Below are 25,633 nucleotides of genomic sequence, written 5' to 3' on the forward strand. Positions count from 1 at the left end.
TCGCTCACCAGTATTACAGCATGATACGCTGCCTGTAGTTCCTCTATTGTTACATCTCTCCCGACAGTCACATTGCCCAGGAAACTGCAGCGCTCTGTATGGGCCGTCTGTGTAAAAGTGTTGATAACATTCTGTATGGAGCAAAAAAGAAATGGGTAACAAAGGGGAGTTGAAGCAGGACACAGGTCAAAAAGATCAAACTATTTCAGTTGTATTTGTTATAACTAGGAATGCACCGATACCAAGTACAGTACTCAGTACAAGTACAGATACTTTTCCAGCTCCAAGACTAGACTAGAGAAAAATCCAAAAGTTAGGAGGCCGCCGTCATTTGTAAGGAGCACACGGAGCTCCTGGGATTTGTGCATCTCTGTTTTAATGTATGATTTTGTTTTTATAAATAAAAGGATGCACCAATACCAGTTTTGCAAGCACAAGTACTGGTACTTGCCCAAGTACTTACCAGTACAAGTACCGATACATTTTTGTTTGTCATGTGACAGTTTTTCTAAAACAATACAGACTAATGATTTCAGGACAGTGGTGGAGCGCCAGAGCCAGGTCCCAGCTGGAACCGCTGCAACCCTGGTAGTTCTCATTAAAATGCCATGTATCGGCATTGGTACTTGAAAAGTATCGGTGCATCCCTAGTTAGAACATAGGGGACTGGATCATTACAATTATTGGTTTCATTTCTATCAGTACAAAACATTGTGGTTGTCTGATTCAAGGCTTATCAACCAGCAATATGCATCCTTGTAAGGCTGCCTTCAATAACTGTGCATGGTGATTTTACTTATCGAATGAAGGGAATTTCTCATGAGAGACGAAGGCTGCCAAGCTCGACTTCATTCACATAGGACAATGCTAGTTTGTTGGATTTCATGTTAATTCTCTGAAATCTATACTCGAGTCACTGACCAGAACACTTATGCAGATCAGGAGCTCCAACGTCACTCTTCGGCACAGAAAGTATTAAAACCAAAGAACCACATGACAGGAATAAACTAACATTTTTTTAAATATGGTCACTAAGGGCAGCTTAAGTATGTTTTATGACAAGTCTCCTTTAAATCTGTCTTCATTTTCGAAAAGCAAGTAATGATTTTTGCACAAATAAAACTGCTTATGTAAAATCTAAGAGAATAAAGGACATGCCGGTAAAGACTCATATTCAGTATGTCTGGATACTGGCAATAACCGCACAGCTTACAGAGCTTACCTTTTTTGGCAAGTGATGAATATTAAAAAGGTGACTACTTAAAATTGCAATCCGGTTTCTGAACCAACCAAACATCCCACAAGCCTTCTTTATTACCCATATTAATTTGGTCCAGTGCTGCTACTTCATTTCTTAGGAAGCCAAGCTCTCTTGTCTAAACCTCAAAGATTAGCCTTTCAGCTGGGCTGACCATAGGGCTCTGCAACCAACTAATCGGTAATAATCAATGAGAATAGTTGTCAACTATTCTAATTCACTATTAGTTGGATCCTCTCGCTCTCTCCTCCATGCTGGGAGGAGGGCACAGTAAGCAGCGGGTGCGTGCAATAGCCAGCCTGCTAATGGCTATTGCAATTTGAAATGGCCAATAGCAGGATGGCTATTGCAGCAGCACACTACCTGCTGTATTCACATTCAGCTGCCGTCTGCGGAATCTTGCCACTGGCAGCTGTCATTCTCTTTTCGGTTTCGGCCTGACAAATTCTGATGCAGGAGGTGCAATGGCACCCCAAACGTACCTCCCACCCAGTGTGATTGCATGCACAGAAACGCACGATACCGCAATGCCCTGCATTCCAGTGGAGTGCGATTGCACAAATTGTGCATGCTGTTTTATAATGAAGTAAACTTTGTAACACTGCATTTGTGTATTTCATTTTAAATTAATTAAATTAACTTCCAGAAAGAAGTAGGAAGACTACTATAAATCTTTCACTAGTTTATTGCTAAAAGAACCTTATGGATACATTTCGTGTGTATATAAAAGACAAAAACAATGCACTGGCCTTGTGAAGAATATTAAGACACCATTTAACATAAAAGGTAAAAAACATTCACAATCCAATCAAAAGGACTCATCCAACCGATATCAGAATTCTTTCTTCCAATTCCGAATCTCTCAGTCCACAATCTGACACAACTAAGGACACTGTTACTGCTCCTGTATTGTGTGTTGCAAGTCGATATGTTTCTGGGATGAATTCTCTCCTTCAGAGGCTTTTTGATATACTTCACAAGTGCGTTTTTGCTGTTTTTATATTCTGTAGTGTAATTCTCCAATTTATGATCTAAAGCTGCAGAATGAAATATTTTACCAGCTGATACTAGTGGAAGGGGACTCATTAGCATATAGGTATTGCATCAGTATCAGTACCTTTTGATTGTGCTGAGGATATTGTTTTTCTCTTGTGTGCCACCCCCCCACCACAACGTCTCGCTCTCTCTAAAAAAAATTCATGACCAATAACTATGCTTCATTCTATAGCTCCATACACACCGACGCTAATCAAGTTATCAACCTTTTTTTTCCTGTGCATGTATTACTTATTCTTAATAAATAGTAGAATGTGATTCATGAGGCCAGACCAGCAAGATCCAGTTACGAATCCCAAAGTCACAGAAATGGGTTACCGATCCGGAAGCTGCAAAGTAGCAGACAAGCCTGGACGCAGCCACAAGCATTTGAGAAAATATCCGATGAGAAAAAAAAGTAAAGTACCACACATCTCCATCAGCACAGAAGAGACATCCATCCCCTACAAACACAAGCAGGAAATAGGATTTACTGGAGTGGAAGGGGTTATACGAAGGTCCCCACAATGCTGGCCAGTGTCCAACCACCTGATGATACCTGGATATTACCCATTTGTCTCAGTGTCCTGCACTGTACGATCAAGAAATTATTTTTTAAAATAAAAAAGTACAGTTGTCCTTTAAACCAGACAAAAATGTATTTTGTTTTTGAATAGCAATAAGAAGAGTTACAGCCGCTGTCAGGTTTTTAATGCTCTCTATGTGCTAGGGAAATTTCCCATGACTTCCTCTGAGGACAGGAAGCGGTGGCTAAACCCTTCAACAGGATCACAAACAAAAACAATGTTTTAGTAGGGTAATGATGGGTTATAATGTTATGCAACCTTTTCATTGCAGTCAATGCCTTTCAGGTGTACATAGAGACAGGGAGTGAAAAGTTCTTAATGAAGTCCCAGACAAAAATAAAAATACAGACATTGTAATTCTTTCAAACTTTATAAAAAAAACGACTGGCGTTATGCTTTAAGGATCAACAAGTTCTATAAAGTTGGATATGTTGCCCCTTTCCCCACCATACACATTAATAGGATGCATAAATAATACATGGAACCACACAAGGAATTCTGCTCACTCAATATAAGCCACCTGCTGAGATTTGCAGTGTGAGCAGACTACACATATATAAAGGGATAACAGGAATGTCATCTTTATCATACCACCAGTGCACACTCTTAAATTAAAGGAACATCCTGGGGATAAAAATAAACATCTTATTCCCACCCTGAAGGTAAGCCAAAATCTTACTATGCATATCTTGTGTTAGCTTGCAGCTGTACTTCATTTCACAGATCCGTTTACCTAGAAATCTGCAGCAAATTTGTATTCAGCAGCAACTGGTATAATACCTGCATAAGTCTAGATATTGTTTTAAAAAGTAGTAAAAGGTACTGTATGTGGACAAAATGTTTACTATTTTTTGATGAAAAATAATTGATACATGGATGATCAATACAATTTATATTGGAAGCATAATTAGTCAAATGTTATATTGTAAGCTACAATTTGTTTATTGGACGTTGTGAGCTACTTCATGCGCAACCAACGGAGAATAGAGTGCTGTGATGTGTATGTGCAGGTATAAAGAAGCACGACCTTTTCCCAAACGCATACAGTACATTTTTAAACCATATATACCGGGCTTCTTCATTTCCACATATGCGTCCAGTGCACAAATCTAACACCATTAAGCACAATTATAAATCTCTTTCATCACTGCAGAAATAAGCAGATCTTTCAAACTCCGTGGCATTAGATACAAAGCTGTGATCTTACCATCTGTCACCTCTATTACTTTGGCAGAAATTAGATCCATCCACTCACCATGGAAGTGGGAACGTTCAACTTGCTAACAGTCCACACTCAGGGCCCATTTACACCAATTGCGGTGCGTTCAAGAGCGGTAGCTGCTGGAACGCACAGCAGTCGCACACTAAACTCCCCCCTTCGTTCTGGGGCAGGAGGGGGCGTGGAGGTGCATTGAAGTCAATGGCACCGCAGTCACGACAAGCCTTCCCCCCCACAGTGCGATTGGACGTGTGGCAAAACACTGCCTGCGTTCTGGTCCAGTTCGAATGCAAAAAAAAAAATAACATACAAGTGCTCCGGCAGCTGTCCCCCATGCAGGCACGGGACTGGCATGGTGGGTGTTGGTGGCTGAATTAGAGGCAGATCAGCACAATTCCAGTGGCTGAGCTCCCCTCTGCTTACTGAAACCGAAAGCAACAAGAATGTTATCACTTCGTTTCATGCTGTCATTTCTCTGGCTGCTGTAGCCGAAGAAGAAGCTGGTGAAACACCATTTGTGCTTAATCAGTTTTTTGAGGGTCCATAAGTGACCCCTGATATCTCCATGAAGAGGACCTGTCATGTTTGTGCTATCACATAGAGGGGGGCTTGTTGGCACCCTATGTGGTAGCTATAAATTTAAACGTTAAAAAAAAAAAAAGTTTACAAAAATTATAGTGACATAAAAAAAAAGAAGCCCTTTACTGTCACATACCCACACAAACGTAAATGTGCCCACGTGCACAAACAAGAATTGTATCAATACAGGTTACATATTGCAGAGAACGTCGGAGTGAGAGCAATACATTCTAGGGCCATCACTCACTGTGAACTCTGAATTAATGAGCAGTGAAGAATAAAGTGCCGCCTATAGGCAATTTTGAGTACTGTAGTTTTTTGTAATTTTACGAGCGTGCACAATTTTAGGGCTTGACATGTTTGGTATCTATTTATTTGATACAACCCCATCTTTTCGATTTTACCAAAAATAGCTATTCTATTCTGTTTGCGTTCACTAAAATTGATTTTAGTGTATTTTGTCCTTAAAATATCGATGTGATAAACATTTTAACAATTATAATGCGACTTAAAAAAATACAACTAGCATTTTTTATTCTGCAGGGCCTCTGCTTTCAGAAAAGATATAATTGTTTGGGGGTTTTAGGCAGTTTTCTAGCCACAGATTCAGATTTTAACATGTGTGTGCACAAATAAAAAAAAAATGTTCTTGATACGGAGTGGTTATTATGTGGTTAAAGTGATATTAAAAAAGGCAAAAAAATGTTTCCCTCCCCCCGATGTTAATGTTAGCACTTACCTTAAATGATGTCTCTTTTTCCGATCTTCCTCTTCTTTCCCCATGTTTTCATGTGTCCCTCAAGCGGTGTGACATCACTCCGATCCAGCGCTCACTGCTCTGTCTCTCCGATCCAGCGGTGTCTGCAGGCGGGTGCACGCGTCCATAGACTTACCTTGCGTCTCTGCTCGTCTCCCGGCCGAGAATCGGAACTGCACATGCGCCCGCCCCAAGATCTTTTGCGGCCGTACGAGCAGTTCCTGATTCTCGGCGCGCGAACGAGCGGCGATAACGAGGTAAGTTTAAATGATTAAGCGTTTTTTTTACACTTCTTGCCTATATCTACTGCATGCTAGCAGTAGATATAAGCAAAAAAAAAAACGGAGGGTTTAGAACCCCTTTAATTATCACTCCTTTCTGAGAATAAATTCACTCCTGTCTACTGGACTTGTGACATACACAGGGAAGATCATACCATCGCACACCTGACCGGAAACAAACCCATAGGTCGGGTGGGTGCTGTAGTGACCACAGATGCCTCCGCCAGTAGCATGAAATCGATGAATAGTCACTCGCACGCCAATATCATACCAAGCCAATTCCTTTATTGACTATAGCAGTGTCACAATCATAGCAATGTTTCAGAACCAAGTGGTTGCTTCTTCAGGCACACATAATTATCTTTTATGTTTGCCTGAAGGAACCACTTGGTTCAGAAACGTTGCTATAATTGTGACACTACTATAGTCAATAAAGGAATAGGCTTGGTATGAAATTGGAGTGCGAGTGACTATTCATCGATTTCATACACAGTGAAGGGGTGCCCACTAACGATATGGTATAAAGGAGAGATTCCATAGAGTAGAGTAATCAGGACTGTAAGCAGAATCCTCTTTTTAACTGGACCAGGGATAAAACCTGCTGGAGATACGAACTGAATGTGAACTGTCAGCAGGTTGAAAGTTCCCACTAGTGAGTGGCCGGATCTCGTTTCTGTTATAATAGTACAGGCAGTCCCCGAGTTACATACCGTATATACTCGAGTATAAGCCGTCCCGAATATAAGCCGAGGTACCTAATTTTAGCAAAAAAAACTGGGAAAAGTCTTTTTGGGTCTGGTTCATAGTGCTGTACGTACATTACAGGAAGTTGGCTCTTGTTAGACGTACAGATGAGGGGTGCCCGCCTCTTCTTCCAGGTCACTGAGGTTTTTACTGCTGTCTGTATACTCATTAGAAAGATGTAATCTCACTTCCTGTCCATGAGACAACAGGAAGTGAAAGGAAATCTACCAATAGGAAGGGAAATTCACTCCTGTAAGAGTGATCATGGGAAAAATGTGTCTCCACTGAAGCTTTATCACAAATCCTTGTTTCCACGACAACCCAAAATTGTCAAAATCCAATAGTCACAGGGACAGAAAGTGAGGTGAAATCTTCTGAACAGGGGCACACACAGCAAAACAAATGTTACAGGGGGTTAACCCTTCCCTATGCTATCCAAAACAAACAATGGAACTGGTGGCCTGACCGTACAGGTTTTAGATTATACATTTTCCCATATTGAGTATCCTGCCACAAAAATTTGGTCTATTTGTCCAATACCAATTAGTTTGAAAAAGATTAACTTATATTTGTTGCAGTGATGACAGAAATTCATATTGGGCTGAATGATGTTTTTGATGTGTTCCCCTGCATAATATGTTGGATCAGCGAGGCCCTGCATAGTGATACAATCACATCCCCATAGGCATTGCATTGTGAAGCGTACAACATCCATTAACTGGCCTACCGGCATCCTCTGTACAATGCTTTCAGATTGACAATGCTCACCTTTTAATAACCCATCAATTCCTGAATCCTAGCATACCCGGCAATGAAAAATACCAACCAGATACGTGGCCACTGGCCCTGGCCTGCTCCATGTGTCTCACTATTGTTGATTCCAATGTATGCCAAGCCAAAAACTATTTCTCTAGTTTTGGATAAAGTGGTGAACGAACAGAACTCCAGGTCGGGCTTTTTTTTTTTTTTTTACTGCTGCCTAGGGCTCCATTAGAAAGGTTTACACTAACTTTCTGTCCTGCTGACAATGATTTATCAGACAGAAATTGGAGAAAAATCTGCAACAGGGACACAGACAAATGATTGATGATAAGGCAATTTCCTTGTATCTGTATAATTGGATCATATGTAATAAATCTACTATCATTTTAAATATTTCTTCTGAACAAGATGTATTCCTTTATAGCTTTTTCGTTTAGTCTTCCTTTAATTCTTGTCAAGGTTTCTTAAAGTGGAAGTAAAGGCAATTATTTAAAAAAAATTCTGATTGGTAGGCTTATTATGACAGAAGAGACAGTGCAAGTCCCTCTGCCATGAAAGTTTCTTTCTACCATACGGCATTTTATTTTATTTTTATTTCTGTACTCTGACCCAGGCATGCGTAGCTCAGAACACAAACCCAGCATGTTGAAATGAAGTAACTCCCGTAGGAATGCACGGAAGTTATGTCATCAGGGCCCAGCCAATCAAGGTGCCGAAAACTCAAAACCCGAAAGAAGACCGGGATGAAGATGAAACCACTGGAGAGGAAGGAACGCAGCGCCGGAGGGGATTGCTTTGGCAGCCAAGTCTGCAATATTGGCTAAAAGCTCCAGGGTATTTGGTTTAATTTTAGGTCACTTTACTTCCACTTTAAGAAGCATATTGTCACAATCTCTAGAGTCTAAATGAAAAAGAAAATATGACCAGGTAATGTAACTGAGTACACAATCTGATTTATGTGTTTTTAGCCCTGAAGAAGGGGGGGACACTTGCAACCCCCAGAATTCATTGGCATATCCTGCTGATCACAAATAAGCCTATTTCAGACATCTTAGGCTTTATTCACACTGTGAACGTGCATTTAGGTATACCTGTAACAGAAATCCCAAGTATGCCATTTAAAAGCAGCCGCTGTCACCCAATCAATTTAATGATCGCCAGCACGCTGCATGTAATAGGATAACATGCGGTTAGGAATAGATCACTACCTGGATGCATCAATCGCATCTAGATACAGAAAAAATCTGATGTTTACTATACGACACCAACATCTGGAGGTTCACGGTGCGCTCCAGTAAAAAAAAAAAGCCCCAACATACTGTAGATACAGAGCATACAGTGTGTACTTGTCCCGGCATTATGTTATTGGTTACAGGTATAGCTGTAATGCTAACAATGAAAACGAATCTAAAGCGCCAAACGTTGACCAACAAATGAAAGGTAATTGCAGGTGAGGATTACTAGGGGTGCTGCCCCACTTCAGCCTGGGAAGCTGCAACACTATGGGAGAAAACAAAAGAGAAGGGCGCCCACCCTAGTGTAGATAGTTTTTAATGATATATGTTGAAGTAACAATAAAAACATACTCGCAAAAGTGAATCAAAATAAAAGTATAATGGGTAAGCCTGGATGACATCTGAAACAAGCTGCACAGAAGCTTGTATAACAGCACAGGACTCCTTACGATGATGCGTTTCCGGGGCCACGCCCCCTTCATCAGATCTTGTCCTCTTCCTCACTCTCACAGCAATATATAGAAGTATGTAATGTTGTGAAGCCAATACGCTCTGCTAACCGATGTGCTAGTCCGCCTCTCAAGGACGCCGTCCTTAGCAGATCGGTTAGCAGAGCGTATTGGCTTCACAACATTACATACTTCTATATATTGCTGTGAGAGTGAGGAAGAGGACAAGATCTGATGAAGGGGGCGTGGCCCCGGAAACGCATCATCGTAAGGAGTCCTGTGCTGTTATACAAGCTTCTGTGCAGCTTGTTTCAGAAGTCATCCAGGCTTACCCATTATACTTTTATTTTGATTCACTTTTGCGAGTATGTTTTTATTGTTACTTCAACATATATCATTAAAAACTATCTACACTAGGGTGGGCGCCCTTCTCTTTTGTTTTCTCCCATAGCTGTAATGCTGTGTTATAGTAGAATTCCATTCATAATATGTTTCTAAGTACCCTCTAAGGCTTGGCAGCTTAAATTAAGTACTCTTAAAACTCTGCATAGCTATCCCTACTACATTTTAAATGTACAATAAATTCCTCAAAGATTTAGGTGCAAGCGAGAGAAAAGGAGCAAGAGAACGAGCGAGTGAGCAAGAGAAAAAGGAGCAAGCCAGTGAGCAAGAGAAAAGGAGCAAGTGAGCAAGAGTGAGAGAACACGCACAAACGAAAGTGAGAGAAAAGAAAGCTGGAGAGAGAAAATAAAGGAGAAAGAGAAAACTAGTGAGCAAGCATGCAAAAGACAGCAAATGTGAGAGAAAGCAAACAAGCAAAAAGAAGAGAGAGAGAGTGAGCAAGAATAAGAGAGAGAGTGTGAACGAGAATAAGAGAGAGTATGAACAAGTGAAAGAATGAGAATAAAAACACAAAAGAGGAAGAAAAAGAGAGCAAGAGCACATACAATAGAATTAGAAAAATGGGTCATGAGAGAATACAAGAGAATGAGAGAGAGAAGAATTATCAGAGAGAGCAAACAAAATAGAGAGTATGAGAACCAGTACAAAAGAACGTTAGAGAGCAAGCGAAGGAATAAGAGTGAGCAAGAGAGAGGGAACGAAACCTAGAAGAACTGGGTTTAGCAAAACTCAGATAAAATGGACTTGCTAGCTTTACCCCAGTTGCAAGGTTTCCTATTTAGTATTAGCATGTTACTTGTTGCCTGAATTTGTTCTTTAAAAAAACTACAACACATAAATCCATATCTACAGAATACTGACGCAGCTAGAAATCTCTTTAGATCTGCTATGTTATGGTGAGCGACTTCAATTGTGCACAGAAGTCCTTGTGAAAGGTCTGCCTGTTATCTGCAAGGCCCCTCTATCTACACAGACATTCAAGGGCTCCTTTTTCTTATCTCTAACACACAGCCTTTCATCTGCTTTAAACCCCTGAACTGCTGGCAGGATACCAGGAAGATCAGATCTGTGGGTGGCTCAAGGTGACACACACAATGCCATATTTCCTTCAGTAAGATTAAAGAGGATGTATAGTTTTTTTTCAGTGATTTGTTTTAACAATATATGCCAAATATCATTCTCAGTTAAAAACAATTATATCAAGGTATGTCAATCATCCAGAAAGCTTTGAGAGAAAAAAAAAAAATCACACACACACACACACGTGTAAAAATGCCAGGCTTTTGAGATGTAAAGAAAAATTAGACAAAGATAATTCACTTTTTTTCCCACCCTTAATGTGACTACAATAACATACAATTAATTTATAAAACAAAAATTAAATGTTTAAAAAGGGGGGGGAATAAAACAACAAAAAAAGTACAATAACGTGGTTGCATAAATATGCACACCCTTAAACTAATACTTTGTTGAAGCACCTTTGGCTTTTATGACCGCATTCAGTCTTTTGGGGTAGGAGTCTATCACCATGGCACATCTTGCCTTGGGAATCTCTGCCCACTATTACTTGCAAAAGCTATCCAAATCTGTCAGATTGCAAGGACATCTCCTGTGCACAATCTTCTTCAGGTCACCCCATAGAATTTCAATTGGATTCAGGTCTGGACTCTGGCTAGGGCAATCCAGAACTGTGGTCGTCTTCTGGTGAAGCCATTCTTTTTTTTGATTTGGAGGAATGCTTTGGGTCGTTGTTGTGCTGAAAGGTGAAATTCCTCTTCATCTTCATAGAACAGGCCTGAAGGTTAGTTGCCAAAATTGACTGATATTTGGAACTGTTCAAAATGCCCTCCACCTCGGCTAAAGCCCCAGTTCCAGCTGACAAACAGCCCCAAAGCATTACGCTGCCACCACCATGCTTCACTGTGGGTATGGTTTTCTTTTAGTGATGCGCAATGTTGTTTTTGCACTGGTTGGTCTCATCAGACCATAACACATTTCTCATATGCTTTTGACAGACGTGTAGGTTTTTCGATGTAAAATGGGTCTGCCACACTATTGATGATGGGACATGTCAGGGTCATGCAACCATACTGTGCTGAGATCCTTCTGAGTGGAAGTGTTGTATGGTCACTGAACCTCTACCTCTGTGGCGTTGTTATATGCTCTTAAATACTGCTGCTGCTTCTCCTTTCCCTCCATTGGCCATCACTATAGAGCACCTCCCTCCTGAGGAAGTCCCCTTCGGGGGGCAAAACGTGTAGAGAATTAGGCCACAGCACCTCACTGATTGTTGAATATTGGAATACAGCTGTGATTGGTGTGTGTAATATAATATATATATATGTCTTATGAACTATGCTATGGATGTTGCTGATAATCTGATGGTCTCCAGGAGAATGCTCGGCTAATTTTGAGGGAATGCCTTTTTTAATACTTTCCTTTTTGTATTTAATTATGTTTATGGAAACTAATAAATTATGTATGTTGCTCTAACTCTCACTTTGCAAAATGCAGCCAGGCTTGGATGTTTTTCTTAGTAAGAAAAGGTTTCCATCTTTCCACCCTACCCCACACAACAACAACACTGCACATCACCAAAAGAACACCATACCCATAGTGAAGCATGGTGGTGGCAGCATTATGCATTGCTAGGCATACTTAATGTCCACAGAAGCAATGACAGAATTAGTGGGTTCCATGCAGAATTTCTGGGCTCAAATAAAGCCATTGAGAGCTTTGAGATCCAAGCATCTCCCAGTAGGTGCTAAGGAGGAACAAACAGCTTGTGAGGGTGTTTCCAGTCTCTAGAGAGAAAGAATTAGAAAAGCAGGTGCAATGCAAAAGTCTTTGAGACCTTAGCAGCTTTAAAAGGACCCAAGACCGGAAAGTAGAAGCAACAGACTGATCCTCTAATCTCACAGTGGTGCACACTGGATTAATAAGAAATGCTGAAACAATCTCCTTTAAATTTGGGAGTGATAGCAGTAGATGGAGACTCCACAGGGGCAAGCACCTTCGTCAAAGATTGAAGAATCTGACAGAGTCTCTGTGGCCAATAGCTCAGAAGTCCGCCAGACCATGGGTAAATCAGATAGAGAATCTGCAGGGCGAGGTGCAGGAATGCGTTTGTGGCCTCTGCAGTCAGCAAATAACTGGGTAGTCTGGGCCATAAAGTCTTTCGTGACTGAAGTAAAAAACCTCAGCTGAGAGGACAGACCTGCTGAAGCTAAGGTGGACTCCAAAGGTGTTATAGACTCGATCATTGGCACCATCAGTAGGCATGCTGCATGCATCACTGAAGCCATTATCGGAATGATAGCTAATACACCCAAAACAGTATGACCGTTGCCCACCACATGTTTAGAGTGAGACATGTTGCAGCCGTATGGCAGTAAGACAATGTAAGGCTAAGCGTACAAGGCAAAGCCTTCTCAGATACCTGCAGAACCCACACAGCTGGCAGGAGACAAGGTTTTGATGGCTGGAGGTGCCCAGAGACCTAACAAAATGAGGTAGTTCCAACTGATTGGCCAAGCCGGACTACTCACAAAGTGAGTCTTCAGAAGTCCTCAAGAGACAGAGCAAGCGCTAATGCAATGCCACCATTGCCAGACCTGGAATGGCTCTGCAGCTAACCTATATCACAACAGAGTCTGGAAAATACCCTACACAGAACCCAGTGCCAGGAGGTCACTTCTAGGCTATCCCTGCAACTTTCAATCCAGCGATATTCAGACATAGTTAATCTTTAACACTTCATAGCTGAAGAAAAGATGTCCATCCGCCTAGAACACAAGAAAATAAATGATACGCTGGTAGTAGGTGGGATTATACAGGCCTGTTTTTTTTCTTTGCCAGGGTCCAATCCTCCCGTAGGCAGCAGTATAACCTGAACATCTCACAGCATTTGTCATCAAGAATGCATTGACTGATATGACTGTGTTCTCCACTGTCTGATAAGATCAAACTGACATATACATTGTGAAAAACCCTTTCAACTATAGCCCTAACTTCTCCAGCTTTGGTTTGAGAAGGGAAGAGAGTATAAGCTCTGTTAGTTTTGTTGTTCAGGTCCTCATTGGAGAGAGTTTTAGCAGTGGTTCTGCTGACCACACATGAAGTTAAGAAAAATCTCCCCAGTGGGGTCACAGGCAGCACTGAAAATCATGTGAGAGATTACTCTATGCAAAGCTAGAGGGAAAAAAAAAAAAGGTGTTGCTTCAAGAGTTAGATTACACCAAAGTGGACCTTTACCCATATCTTTAAAATAACAACAACCACACCTTTAGAAATGTTTAGTAATGACAACCTACAAACACATACTTCTAGATCATTGCCGGCTTTGTATTCTTTGCATTCCTTATTTCTCTTTTCTTCCCCAGTCTTCTCACAGTGGTCATGTTTACTAAGGGCAGATTACTCCTTTTACTTCCTGGATTTCGGGCATATGTGACTAGACATGTGACAAGGGCATGTGACTAGAGGTGCATTGAAATGGAAATTTCAAAACCGAAATAAAAAAAATGTCAGGCCGAAACCGAAAATGTTTATTTTAATTTTTTCAAATATTTTTAATATTTTATAAACTTTTTAATTTTAGAATCCTCTATGAGTGTTCCTCTTCATTGATAGCATGAGAACAGAGTATGGTTACTATATCCACAACTATGAATGAACAGGAGGCGATGTAGATCACTCCCATTCATTTGTAAATAAGGATATAGCCAACATGCTATGCCCTCAATTACGTACAAACACTCAGCGATCACTGATGGCTGAGTGTTTGTACCTCGCTCTCCTCTCTGACACGCTGTCACAGGAGGCTGAGCGATCAGTGCAAGGAGGAGAGCTCAGCCTCCTGTGACAGCGCCGGCTCTCTCCCCCTACACACCGCTCTGCCGGACTGTGATAGGAGGCTGATCGGTGTGGGAGGAGGGACGCCGGCCGTTCACATCGCTGTCCTCCTGCAGCGCTCGGCTGGCTGTCACACTTTCTCTCCTCCCCGGTGGGACACAGAGCAGCGCCCAGCGGGGAGGAAAGAAAGCAGGGATGCGCCGATGTATCGGCACAAAAATGGCACTTTCGGCATTTAGCCAAAAGTGCCATTTTCGGCCGATATGTTTTGGCGGCATATATATCCGTGCATCCCTACATGTGACCATGCACATCATCTCAGGGGAGGAGAATTCCTTTCCCTGATATATTGTGAGATTACAGATGAGATTTCCCAGCAATGCTCTGCTAATGACAAGGCAATCCCAGTGTGCATTGCTTTGGCAAAGCAGATAGTGGACGTCATCTCCCCTGCTGGGCTATTGTATTCAGACAGTCAGCACCCGGCACTGTCACAATACAAAAACAATGACTCAAGCTGATGGCTGGCTGCAGTCATTTCTCAGCCAACAATTTGTGACCCAGTTCCATTGACAAAATTCAACGTACGGGCAGCTTAATACTCTGGTCCACTTTAAGTAGGGCAGGAGTAGGTAACTTTAGCACTCCAGCTCAGTCCCATGTGGCATTGCAACATTGGCAGCGACAGGCATGACTCTCAGAGGCAGAGGCATGATGGCATTTGTAGTTTCACCACAGCTGGAGTGCCAAGGTTGCCTTGTAGAGATTAGGGGAATGGGCAGAGGATATAAATGGTACCTATTGTGTTTCTCAAATATTAACCTTTTGTGTATTCTACTTAAACAGAAATGAGATCCAATTCTCAGAACACTAAATCAGGAATAGTATTTTAGGACAGGGCTTGACAAATTTTCTTTGAATACAGGAGCCAGCAAAAAAGTTAGGAGCCAGGGTTTTTTTTCGCAGGGGGCAGGGACTTTAATTTTCTTTTATTTAACTTTTTTTTTCTACTTATTGGCAGTGACAATTTCTCTTTACGGTGGCATTAGGGGTCTATTAGACCCCTAGTGTCACCTTTTCACTTCAATAGCTTTAGCTGGGCAGCTGAATGTAAACAGAGCAGGCAGTGGCCGGGAGCAATAGCCAGCCTGCTATTGGCTATTTTAAATTGAAGTAGCCAATAGTAGGGTGGCTATTGCACCCGCCCACTGCCTGCCATCAATCAGCAGAGGAGGGGCCTTAGGGAGAATAGCAGGCTGGCTATTGCTGCCGGCCGCTGGATTGAAGACCTATAGCGGCCAGCAGCAGGGACGCAGAGGGTGGGGAGGCAGCGGGCAGGGGAACAGCACCTCCCGTTTCTTTTCTCATCACCGCTGCTGCCGCAATAACCCTGCCGTGCTTTTCCCCATTGCATACTCACAGCGTCTCTCCGTACAGGTTGTAATTGGCTACAGTAATCTGTGTCCCCTCTGACACAGACATCTGCAGCCGATTTTGGCCTGTGAGGAGAGACGCTGACAGTCTGTGAGTCTGCAGTGGGGAAGAGCACGGCAGGGTTATTGCGGTAGGAGAAGAGATGGAAGTAAAGTGAACAGGCTGACAAAAGCGCAAGGAAACAATTTCTAGTCGGATTGGCAACCTGGCACCTGGGATTTGTTGAGCCCCGTTTGTAGGAGAGGGGGGCGTGTTCTGCAATCCAAAAGCAGAACGTCCAATGCACGTGAATGGGCGTGATGACCTCATGGGTCTTGAGACCGCTGGAGTCCAGCAGGGAAGAGGCTACAAGTACTTTAAAGAATCCAGAAATCTAAAAATGTAACCCTTCTAGTGGGGCTACCCCCGCACTGCAAAGGTTAAGTGCTTGTCTTGGTCTAGGGGCTGAAATAAAAATATATACTTACCTGAGTGCTGCTAGACCAGCCCCAACAGCCTCTTTTCCCCTGGGCTCTGGCATTTTAAGGACCGCTGACATCATCACGTCTAATGCCGTGCATTTACCCGAGTTAGACAATTAGACGCTGGGAGACAAATTACAGCTGAAGCAGATGGGGGGGAGGAGGGGGGGGGGGGGGGGGGAGTGGTCAACGTCACGGGACCAAGGATCAGGTGAGAATATATTTTGAATCCCGACCCCTACACCAAAAAGGTTAACCCTTGCAATGCTGGGTAGTCCCACTGCAATAGTTAAAATTTTAAATAACTGGAGTTCTTCTTTAACCTTGTAAGCAGATTAATAACAGGCACATTGATCACTTGTTTTTATAGACACACCAACGTTCTTTACTATCTAGCTTTTCTCATACTGCACACTGTCAAGAGTCCGCTCACCTTCACTTCGGGATGATCTGGTGCTACCCCAAAACGGACCAAGCCAAAAGGGACAGGAAGTTTCTCATATACGTCCACCACTGTCTGTGTGTGATGCTGCAAGAGAAAAACACTGCAAATGTAATCAGTGATAGTATGACACACAACTACATAGACAACAAAACATTTACAGTCCAGATGTTATGTATAGAGGGGAGAAAAAGGACAAGTGCAAGGCAGACACATCCAGCATATATGTAAGAGCGGATTACACCACTTTATGCTGATCTGGCTCCCTGCACCACTTCACTGCAACCGCTGCGGGCTCCTGAATTGGAGCTACGCTACCGGCACTCATTAAATAGTAGCCAACATATCACAGATGTGACAAAAGCAAGGTACGGTCATGTCCTTTCCAACAAAGCTCCTTTTATCTTTCTGATGCTGCGAGCGCTAAAGGCTTCTCCAGCACAACATGACAAGCCACGTTAGTATCAGGGAGAAATAAAAACATGGACCACAGGAAAAAGAGTTGTTTACTTGGTGGCCTAAAATAGAATGATTTCCACTTTAACACTGTGATACCCAGAATCCCAAGGCCAGCAACTGTGCATTCCACTGAATGTTAAAGGAGAAGTGCGGAGAGAACCTATGAATACCTGTGGCATTCAGATGTGGCCGCTGCACCCATTGAAGTAAATGTGGTCAGCAGTAGTCTGCATTAAGGATATCATTTTCTTTTAAGAACGAGTACAAGTACCAATACTTTTCCTCAAGTAATCGCCAATACCAATTAAAAGATACCTTTTCTAGTGTCATGTGACAGTTTTTCTAAAACAATACAGACTAATGATTTTAGGACAGTGGTGGAGTGCCAGGGCCCAGTCATAGCTGCAACCCATATGGATTCTGGTAGTTCTGCCACGTATTCCAAGCTGTATGATTACAAATCCCAGCAACACAGAATACCACCAGCTATAGAAAAATACAAATCCCGGCTACATACTCTGTGTTCCTCACCAGGGCTGCAACAACTAATCGATTAAATCAATAATAATCAATTATGAGAACAGTTGGCAACTATTCTCATTATCGGTTAGGAAGGGAGAGAGAGAGAGGGAGAGAGAGAGAGGCCACAGCTGATTGGCCAGTTGGTCCAATGTAGCCTACGGGTGCAGAGGAGCTCAGTTTCAGACCTGGTTGGGCTCATCAACTACACAAGGGAACCGGTTCAAAGGTTTGTACACATATGAAATAAAACCAGTTCATTTTTACCTTTAACAGGTGCTGAGCTGTGTAAAATCCAGCAGGACCACTGCCGACAATGCAGATTTGTAGCGGGTGCGTTGCTGAGGTCAGAGTTCTTCCCAGAACTAGATTTAATCATATATAAAAAAAGACATTACTCATAATGTTGGTAAACAAAAAAAGGACACAGATGTTGCAAGCACATTTATAGTAGATGTAAACCCAATCACTGTGGACCACTCACACTTCCCATGCTGTGTTTTTCCTGCGCTATGTCAATAAAATAATAACCCTGTGATCCTGTGTCTTTAGGCACTTCCTGTTATACAGTGACAACATTCTATCCCTGCTCTCCTGTGTTGTCACCCTGTCACATGCCCTTCCAGTGGAGAGGTGTTAATGTCCATTGCACAGGCATGGGTCACCACTGCCACCATCAGGCAGCCTGCCCTGAGCAAGGACAGGAAACCTCCGAGGAGTGCATGCATGTAGACAGGAAGTGGCTTTTAAAAAGGCTGCAGGAGATCTGCAGTCCTAAAATGCAACTAAGGACACATTTTTTTTTTTTTTTAAAGGGGTTGATCTACTAAAGGAGTTGAGAATCTTCACTCAAATTGTAAATGTGATCGCTTTGAATACCCATGTGCAGATGAAACAAAAATTAATTTTCTTTTGACACAATTGAAGAACTGAAGTGAATCCTCCCTCCATATACATTCGTGCTTTATTGGACGTGTGTTAACGTGCGCTGTGACATGTATTACTGTTGTGCGTTGCATTAAGTCAGCCCATTGAGATCATGATCCCAACAATTGGACGTCACAAAATATTTACCACAACGCACTATGATGCATGTGCGATAGGGTGCTATTAAAAATGAATGCTTCATCGAATGTAACGTGCATTGTTGCATTGAGGTACCGCGCGTGTTCCAGCACCGCATAGATGTAAAAGGAGGGGACTCCTTCAGCCAATCAGCCTCAGTAATTCCTAACAGAAAAAAGACAATTGTTTATGATACACGGTGCTTCAGCAAACTAAGGCCCGGTTCAGACAGGCAGCAGGTTTCACCGCCCCTCTGAAATGTGATTCACGCAGGATCGCTTTTCAGAGAGCGTTAGAGCGGCGGCTGCCCGGCGCTCAGGAAGTGATACCGCCGCCTCCTGAATACGTTTTATTTCGATGGGGTTTTTCGACTGCAATACCGCAATGCCACACCATGGCACAACCGCCATACCCGTGCAGTTGTGTTTGGGCCCCATTGATGGCAATGATTGTGTTTGACAAGTGGTGCCGCCTGGCAAATGTGACATGCTGGTTAAAATTTGCAGCAGCCGCGCCATTTATACAAACCCGAGGGGCCGCTATTTTAGCCGTTTCCTGTGGCAGGAAACCCAGGTGTCCCGCTCAGATGCAACCGCTGTTTCCATTGAAGTACATGACCGGGTGACAGCGGCCGCATCTGTCCGCATGTAACCGTTTGTGATACAATTACATGCGGTTTGAGATAGGCGACTGTCCCCGGACGCATCTATCCTGCATCCAGGGACAATCATCTATCCTTGGACAGAGATAGAGATGCAACCACTGTCCCCCTGTCATTAACTTGAATGTGTACACTGGCCACATCTCTATCTCTGTCCGAGGATAGATGATTGTCCCTGGATGTACGATAGATGCGTCTGGGGACAGTCGCCTATCTCAAACGGCGGATTGCCGCTGACAGATGCAACCACTGAACGGGGGACACCTGGGATTCCTGTCACAGGAATCCCCAAACGCAGCAAAGTCCCCGTGTCAATGAGGCCTCAAAGGGAAATTCCACTTTGCAGGGCAGATTGGTGGCGGTAACTCCATTTTCCAGACATCTGCCTGAGAAAGTGGAATTACCCTTTAATCTCATCCAGTGGGGTTCACATCTACTTTAAATCCAGTATTAATAATTGTGAATAAGTCACATTTCTGTCCTAAACCCCCCCATATGGATCATTCCCGTAACATCTGCATAGGAATCCATTGGCAGGGACAGCCTCATCCATCTTATGTATGGACGACAAGTCAGCCCAATTTACACAAGGGGATCGGAACTATTCCACTCCGACTCCGAGCAAAGGGCAGAGAAACTACCGCCAGCCAACAATCCGATATGGGGGGAAAATCTTCCTATGAATGAAATACGATTACATGATCCTTCACATGACATCGCACGTCCACCCAACAGTGATGCTGGTCATAAACTAACAATACATCTGTATGTCCATATGTTCTACCCCACTCCTAATAACCACATCCATCTAGAAGGGTGTAAACTTACCTAGTGACGGGTGTACTTCCAGTGACACAATTTCACTCAGTCCTGTCAATATGCACTTCCTTTGTCACCACTCTCACACAGCCTGCCTTTTGCAGAATAGTATATGCTGGGACTTTATAACCCCTCTAGCCTATTCTTGGCATCCTGTGGGCTGAGCCCATCCCCTGCTTCTTCTATATTGATAGCTGTAAGATCTCTCTACCTGGAATGCTGACTGTCATGAAAAGTGGGAGTAAATCCCTGCAAAGAGTCACCATAGACGTTACAACTAACGTTAGATTTACCAAAACTAAGGAATATGAGCTCATACCTAATCTATCCGATCAGGCGGGCCCTCGTACTACATAGTTGTTGGTAAATCTAAAAGGAGATTTTGTGTTGTCACCAGAACAGGAATAGATGAGAAATCTTCCAATGGGGACACTAGTTCTGGTGAACACTAGAGATTTCCTTCACTTTGGAAGATTTCTTCCCACTTCCTGTGGTGTCTATCAGACAGAAACTGAAGGGAAATCTCCCCAATGGGACACAGATGGCAAAAAAAAGCTGACAGGGGTTATAAAGCTCCTTTACTATATCCAAAACTGAGAAAAGGTTTTGGCTTCAGTTCTGCCTTATGGGAAATCTGCTCTTAGTTGTCACACAAAGTGGTGTCCCCAATGGAAGACTTCGCCTCTATTCCTGCTCTGGTGAAAGCTTAACATTTGGGATGTTCACTCACTCTCATTCCTAGTGATAATGATCACCGGGACAGAGAGAAAGAGTCTCCTTACCATGCGTTGTAATCCCTCTGCATGCTATCCAAAACATTATGAAGGGAATTTATCAAAACTGGAGCAGACACAATCTGGAGCAGCTGTGCATGGCAACCAATCAGCCGCTCTCATTCATTTTCAAAGCTTAACTGAACAAACTGAAGGGAGATGCTGATTGGTTGCCATTGGCAACGGCTCTAGATTCTGTCTGCTCCAGTTAAATTAAATTCCCCCTATGGCTTCAGACACACTAAGGGCCCATTTAAACCATTGCTTTGTGTTTATTACACAATAAGGTGCAATTAACGCACACTATCGCTCAATCCACCTTGTGTGTATTACTGTGCATTGCGTTGCCCTTCGTTTATACACAACGAAAAAGCTACTCGCACTCCAATTCGATTTCCATTCAACTCGCTTATTCGCTGAAGTGGTATAACATCTTAATGCAACGTTTCGGAACCCAGCGGTTCCTTCATCAGACAAATGCCCTTCGTTTATATGGCACCTCCCGGCCACCAAGCACAACGTGCGGTACCGCAATACCCTGAGGTGCAGTGGGCAAGAGTAGTGCATGCAATATTTTTCACTGTACCGCTACACGTGGTATTGCGGTACCGCACGTTGAGCTGCATGACTGCGCTCGGTGGCCGAGAAGTGCATTGGGGTGCCATTTAAATGAAAAGCAAAGCAACGCACCTTGCGCACAGTAATGCACACTATGTGGATTGAGCAATAGTGTAAATGGGTCCGGCCACCATGCGCTATCATGCAGCTCAACGTGCAGTACCATGTGTAGCAGTACAGTGAAAAAAGTATTGCATGCACTACTTTTTTTCCAACGCACAGTACTGTGCTACCTTCTCTGGTGCTGCATGACAGTGCTCGGTGGCTGGGAGATGTGTTGAGGTGCCACTCAAATGAATGTGCAGCTTCTGTCATGTATACCGGACAAATAAAACCAATGGGATTGTGCTGACTTGTGTTTGACCTGCATTCCAAACACATATCAAATGCAGGAAAACAACGCACATCAACGTGAGCCCATCCAGACATATAAATAAAGACATGGTTCTGCTGAACGGAGCCATGTATTCAGAGGATTGCTGATCTCCTTCTGAAAATGCTATCAGGCTGGCTGTCACTGTGATCCAACAGCTTCCATACTTTCTCAGTTATTGAACTGAAACAAATAGGCAGCAAGTGACACCAGATCTTAGCACGTTTCAGGTCATGACATGGAATGCAGTGAAGCCATTGGATCAGCATGACAGCCAGACAACTTTAGAAAGAGAGACCAGTAATGACAGCTGATGAATCCTCAGGATGTCTTGAAGCTCTTTGTAATGAATGGTAAAAAGAAGAACTCCCTTCACCTGATCTGTGCTAACAAGCCCCAGGACATCTCTACCCTGGAATGATGATGAGGAGGAGGGCTGTGCATGACATCTTCTCCTGCCAGTACCCTGTACTGACCCCAAAATGACACCCTGATAACAGACACGGGGAGCCCAGATATTACTCCCTGTCACCCCATTCTGCCCATCTATAGGGAAGGTCTATAACTGTCTCCTGTGCTGTTACCACCCCCTGGGTCTCCCTGTCTCACCCGGACATCTTGTGGTTGGCACGGTGCGGATTCCGCCAAGCAGCGCTCTGCGAGGAAAGCGACACAACCAGCTGCAGCGAGGAGCCATGGCGAATGACAAGCCAGAAACCAGGCAGGAGCAGAAACCACGCCCCCATCAGACCCCGCCCCCAGCCCTTATCAGGTGAAGTGAGGCATCCACTGCACTCCTGTAGACGTGTCCTGTAGAAGAACACACCCCGGCTCCCCTGTAGACGTGCATTTTATGCCGTCTATGAAATGTACAAATAGAGATTCTATTATTTAAAGCAGAAAACTCCCTCTGGCAGTGGGGCTCCCCCTGCACTGTAAGCCTGGGTTCACACATAGGCATATTGCAAAAGCGCGTCTGTCGCGCGACCGTCGCGGATTCCAAAGGCTACTTGGCTGTATCCCAATGGAAAACGCCCTACAAAACGGCCCACGCCTGAAAAGGTCCCGGGACTACTTTGGGCCGTTTTGTAGGGCGTTAGGGACGGGCGGAAATACGCCTAGGTGGGAACGAGGGCATTGACTACAATGCTATTTATTTTTTTGACCGTTTTGTAGAGCGTTCGGCGAGCGTAGAACGCGCTACAAAACGGTCAGGTGTGAACCCAGGCTGAAAAGGTCCCGGGACTACTTTGGGCCGTTTTGTAGGGCGTTAGGGACGGGCGGAAATACGCCTAGGTGGGAACGAGGGCATTGACTACAATGCTATTTATTTTTTTGACCGTTTTGTAGAGCGTTCGGCGAGCGTAGAACGCGCTACAAAACGGTCAGGTGTGAACCCAGGCTGAAAAGGTCCCGGGACTACTTTGGGCCGTTTTGTAGGGCGTTAGGGACGGGCGGAAATACGCCTAGGTGGGAACGAGGGCATTGACTACAATGCTATTTATTTTTTTGACCGTTTTGTAGAGCGTTCGGCGAGCGTAGAACGCGCTACAAAACGGTCAGGTGTGAACCCAGGCTGAAAAGGTCCCGGGACTACTTTGGGCCGTTTTGTAGGGCGTTAGGGACGGGCGGAAATACGCCTAGGTGGGAACGAGGGCATTGACTACAATGCTATTTATTTTTTTGACCGTTTTGTAGAGCGTTCGGCGAGCGTAGAACGCGCTACAAAACGGTCAGGTGTGAACCCAGGCTTAGGGTTAAGTGCTCCTTTTGTCTAGGGGACATTATGTAAGCTGCTGTGTTTACCTGAACATCTGGACCGGTCCCTACAGCCAGGAACAGCCTATAATGAGGCAGCCTGAGGCTGTTGTCTCAGATGGCATCTCTTTAGGTCACATGGGGGGACAGCAGGCAAAGCAGCATGACCGCTCTGCTGCCCAATGTTTTTATTGTGCCGCCTGCTGCCCCCTTTCTGGCCAGAGCATCCCGGGAGCAACCTGGGACGTTTTTGCCAGTGTCCTGCCCAGCTCCTAGCACCCAATAATGTCACTGGTTACCAGCATCTGGGCGGGATGCAGGCCAGAACTGGGTGGAGAGGTGATGCAGAGGCCCCGCTCTAGCTACCCCTCCTCTCCCGTTAGCAAGCACGACCAGCACCCCCCGCCTCAGGCAGCAAAAAGGCTAGGGACACTCCTGCCTCCAGCCTCTTCCCCCAATCCCCTATGTGAGTGCCGACCATCACGGGATCAGGCAATTAAAACAGCTTTATTTAAAGCTAAACACAAGCACTTAACCCCTGCACTGCCGGGGCAGCCCCACTGCAAAGGGTACGTTTTTTCTTTGCCCGGAGTTCTTTAACCCTTTCACTGCCAGAGCAATTTTAGCTTCTCTTTTTTTTCACACGCATGTCAAATGCACATTTTAGGCATGTAGAGTTACCTAAAATTTCATAAAATGATATTCTTTCTGAAAGCAGCGACCTTGGTAAATACATGGTAGAAGTTGCAATTTTTTTATGTCGCACAATTTTAGCTTGTTTAACTTTTTATCAAACCCAAATTTTCAGTAATAAATAGCGCAAGATAATTTTATGGGGACTTTATTGATAAATGTACCCTGTTCATATGTAAAACATTCACAGTGCTAATGAGTAGGGATGAGAGCTAGGGTTGGTCTGAGATTCAAACCAAATGGGTGTTTGGCTGCGCCAAAGCTCTGGCGGGAAGTGACCGCTGCTGAATGTGACAGCTTCCCGCTCAGGCTGGTTGCTAAGGAGTCGTCCTAGCAACCAGTTGGTCATCCCCACCGGCCCATTGTAGGTGACAACTAAATGTAACAAAGGGGTGGGGTGGTGGATGATATGTAAAAAAAAAATTTTTATAAAAATTCATACCAGACTCTTATCTGAACAGATTGCCTGGATGACCAGAAAAGGGGGGAGAGGGACAAGCGTGCTCCCTCCTGAACCATGCTAGTACACATGCCCTCAACAAAGGGAGGGTACACTATCAGAGGGGACGTGGTTAAAGAACCTTGCCCCCATGTTGAACCCTGGCTCGATGGTGCAGGGGGTGAATCTGATCAGAATCTGGAAGTCCCCTATAAAATAAGGAGGCCCCCCAAACATTGCCCCCCCTCCATGTGAATGGGTAAGGGGTACATAGTACTCCTACTCATTCACAAAAAAAATGTAAATAGAAACCACACACTTTACTTAAAAAGAAAAAAAGTCCCTACCCTCATGGCACTTTGGGGTGCCTCCTGGTTTTGTCAGGGGTGCCTTTAAGATTTGCTAAAGGGGAGACTGTGATGTGAAGGAGGTTCCTGATGTGGAGGGAGCTTATGATGGATAAGGGGGCTTATGATATGAAAGCCTGGGGTCCTCCTTAGAATCTTTACGAGACTCCTGTTTAGGATAAGGGTCTGGTATCGATTTTTTTTTTTGGGGGGGGGGGACTACATATAGTTTTGTTACATTTAAACTTTTTTACATTTTGCACTGGACTGCCTCAAGATTTTGATAGTCAGAAATTCATTTTTTATTGATAGAGAGATTTCCCTTCACTTTTCATTGGGACTACAGAAAACAATAAAAGTGTAGTAGAGGTTGTAAGCTTTTCTATACTCATTATCATTTTTTTTTTTTAAAGGTTTGTCAGAATTCCAATATCATATTGAATCCCTTCTTTTATTACTCAGGCTACTGACCATTTCACAGACGTGAATTAGTGTCTAAGGTTCAGAGCACAGATTTGAAAAGTCCTGATTGTTTTTCTTAAAGAGTGAACAGCCTTATATTTGTGTACAGAGTCCACTTGACCTGTATGTAGGATGAAATAACTAACAT

At 43.7% G+C, this 25,633-nt stretch overlaps 1 protein-coding gene across 1 annotated transcript in view; it reads right to left on the bottom strand.

The window, feature by feature from the left end:
• The window catches only part of FDXR (ferredoxin reductase), a 47,409-nt gene extending 24,893 nt beyond the window's left edge, over nucleotides 1–22,516 (bottom strand). The window contains exons 1-4 of the mRNA XM_018568584.1: nucleotides 22,396–22,516; nucleotides 17,745–17,842; nucleotides 16,491–16,586; nucleotides 9–131 (exon numbers count right to left, since the gene is read on the bottom strand). Coding sequence (XP_018424086.1) covers nucleotides 9–131; nucleotides 16,491–16,586; nucleotides 17,745–17,842; nucleotides 22,396–22,483 — 405 coding nt within the window. The 5' untranslated portion in view covers nucleotides 22,484–22,516. The remainder of the gene's footprint in view (nucleotides 1–8; nucleotides 132–16,490; nucleotides 16,587–17,744; nucleotides 17,843–22,395) is intronic.
• Nucleotides 22,517–25,633: the final 3,117 nt, after the last annotated feature.

The sequence above is a fragment of the Nanorana parkeri genome, unplaced genomic scaffold (assembly GCF_000935625.1).
Source record: "Nanorana parkeri isolate BGI_ZX_2015 unplaced genomic scaffold, ASM93562v1 scaffold1214, whole genome shotgun sequence".
Classification (NCBI taxonomy): Eukaryota; Metazoa; Chordata; class Amphibia; order Anura; family Dicroglossidae; genus Nanorana; species Nanorana parkeri.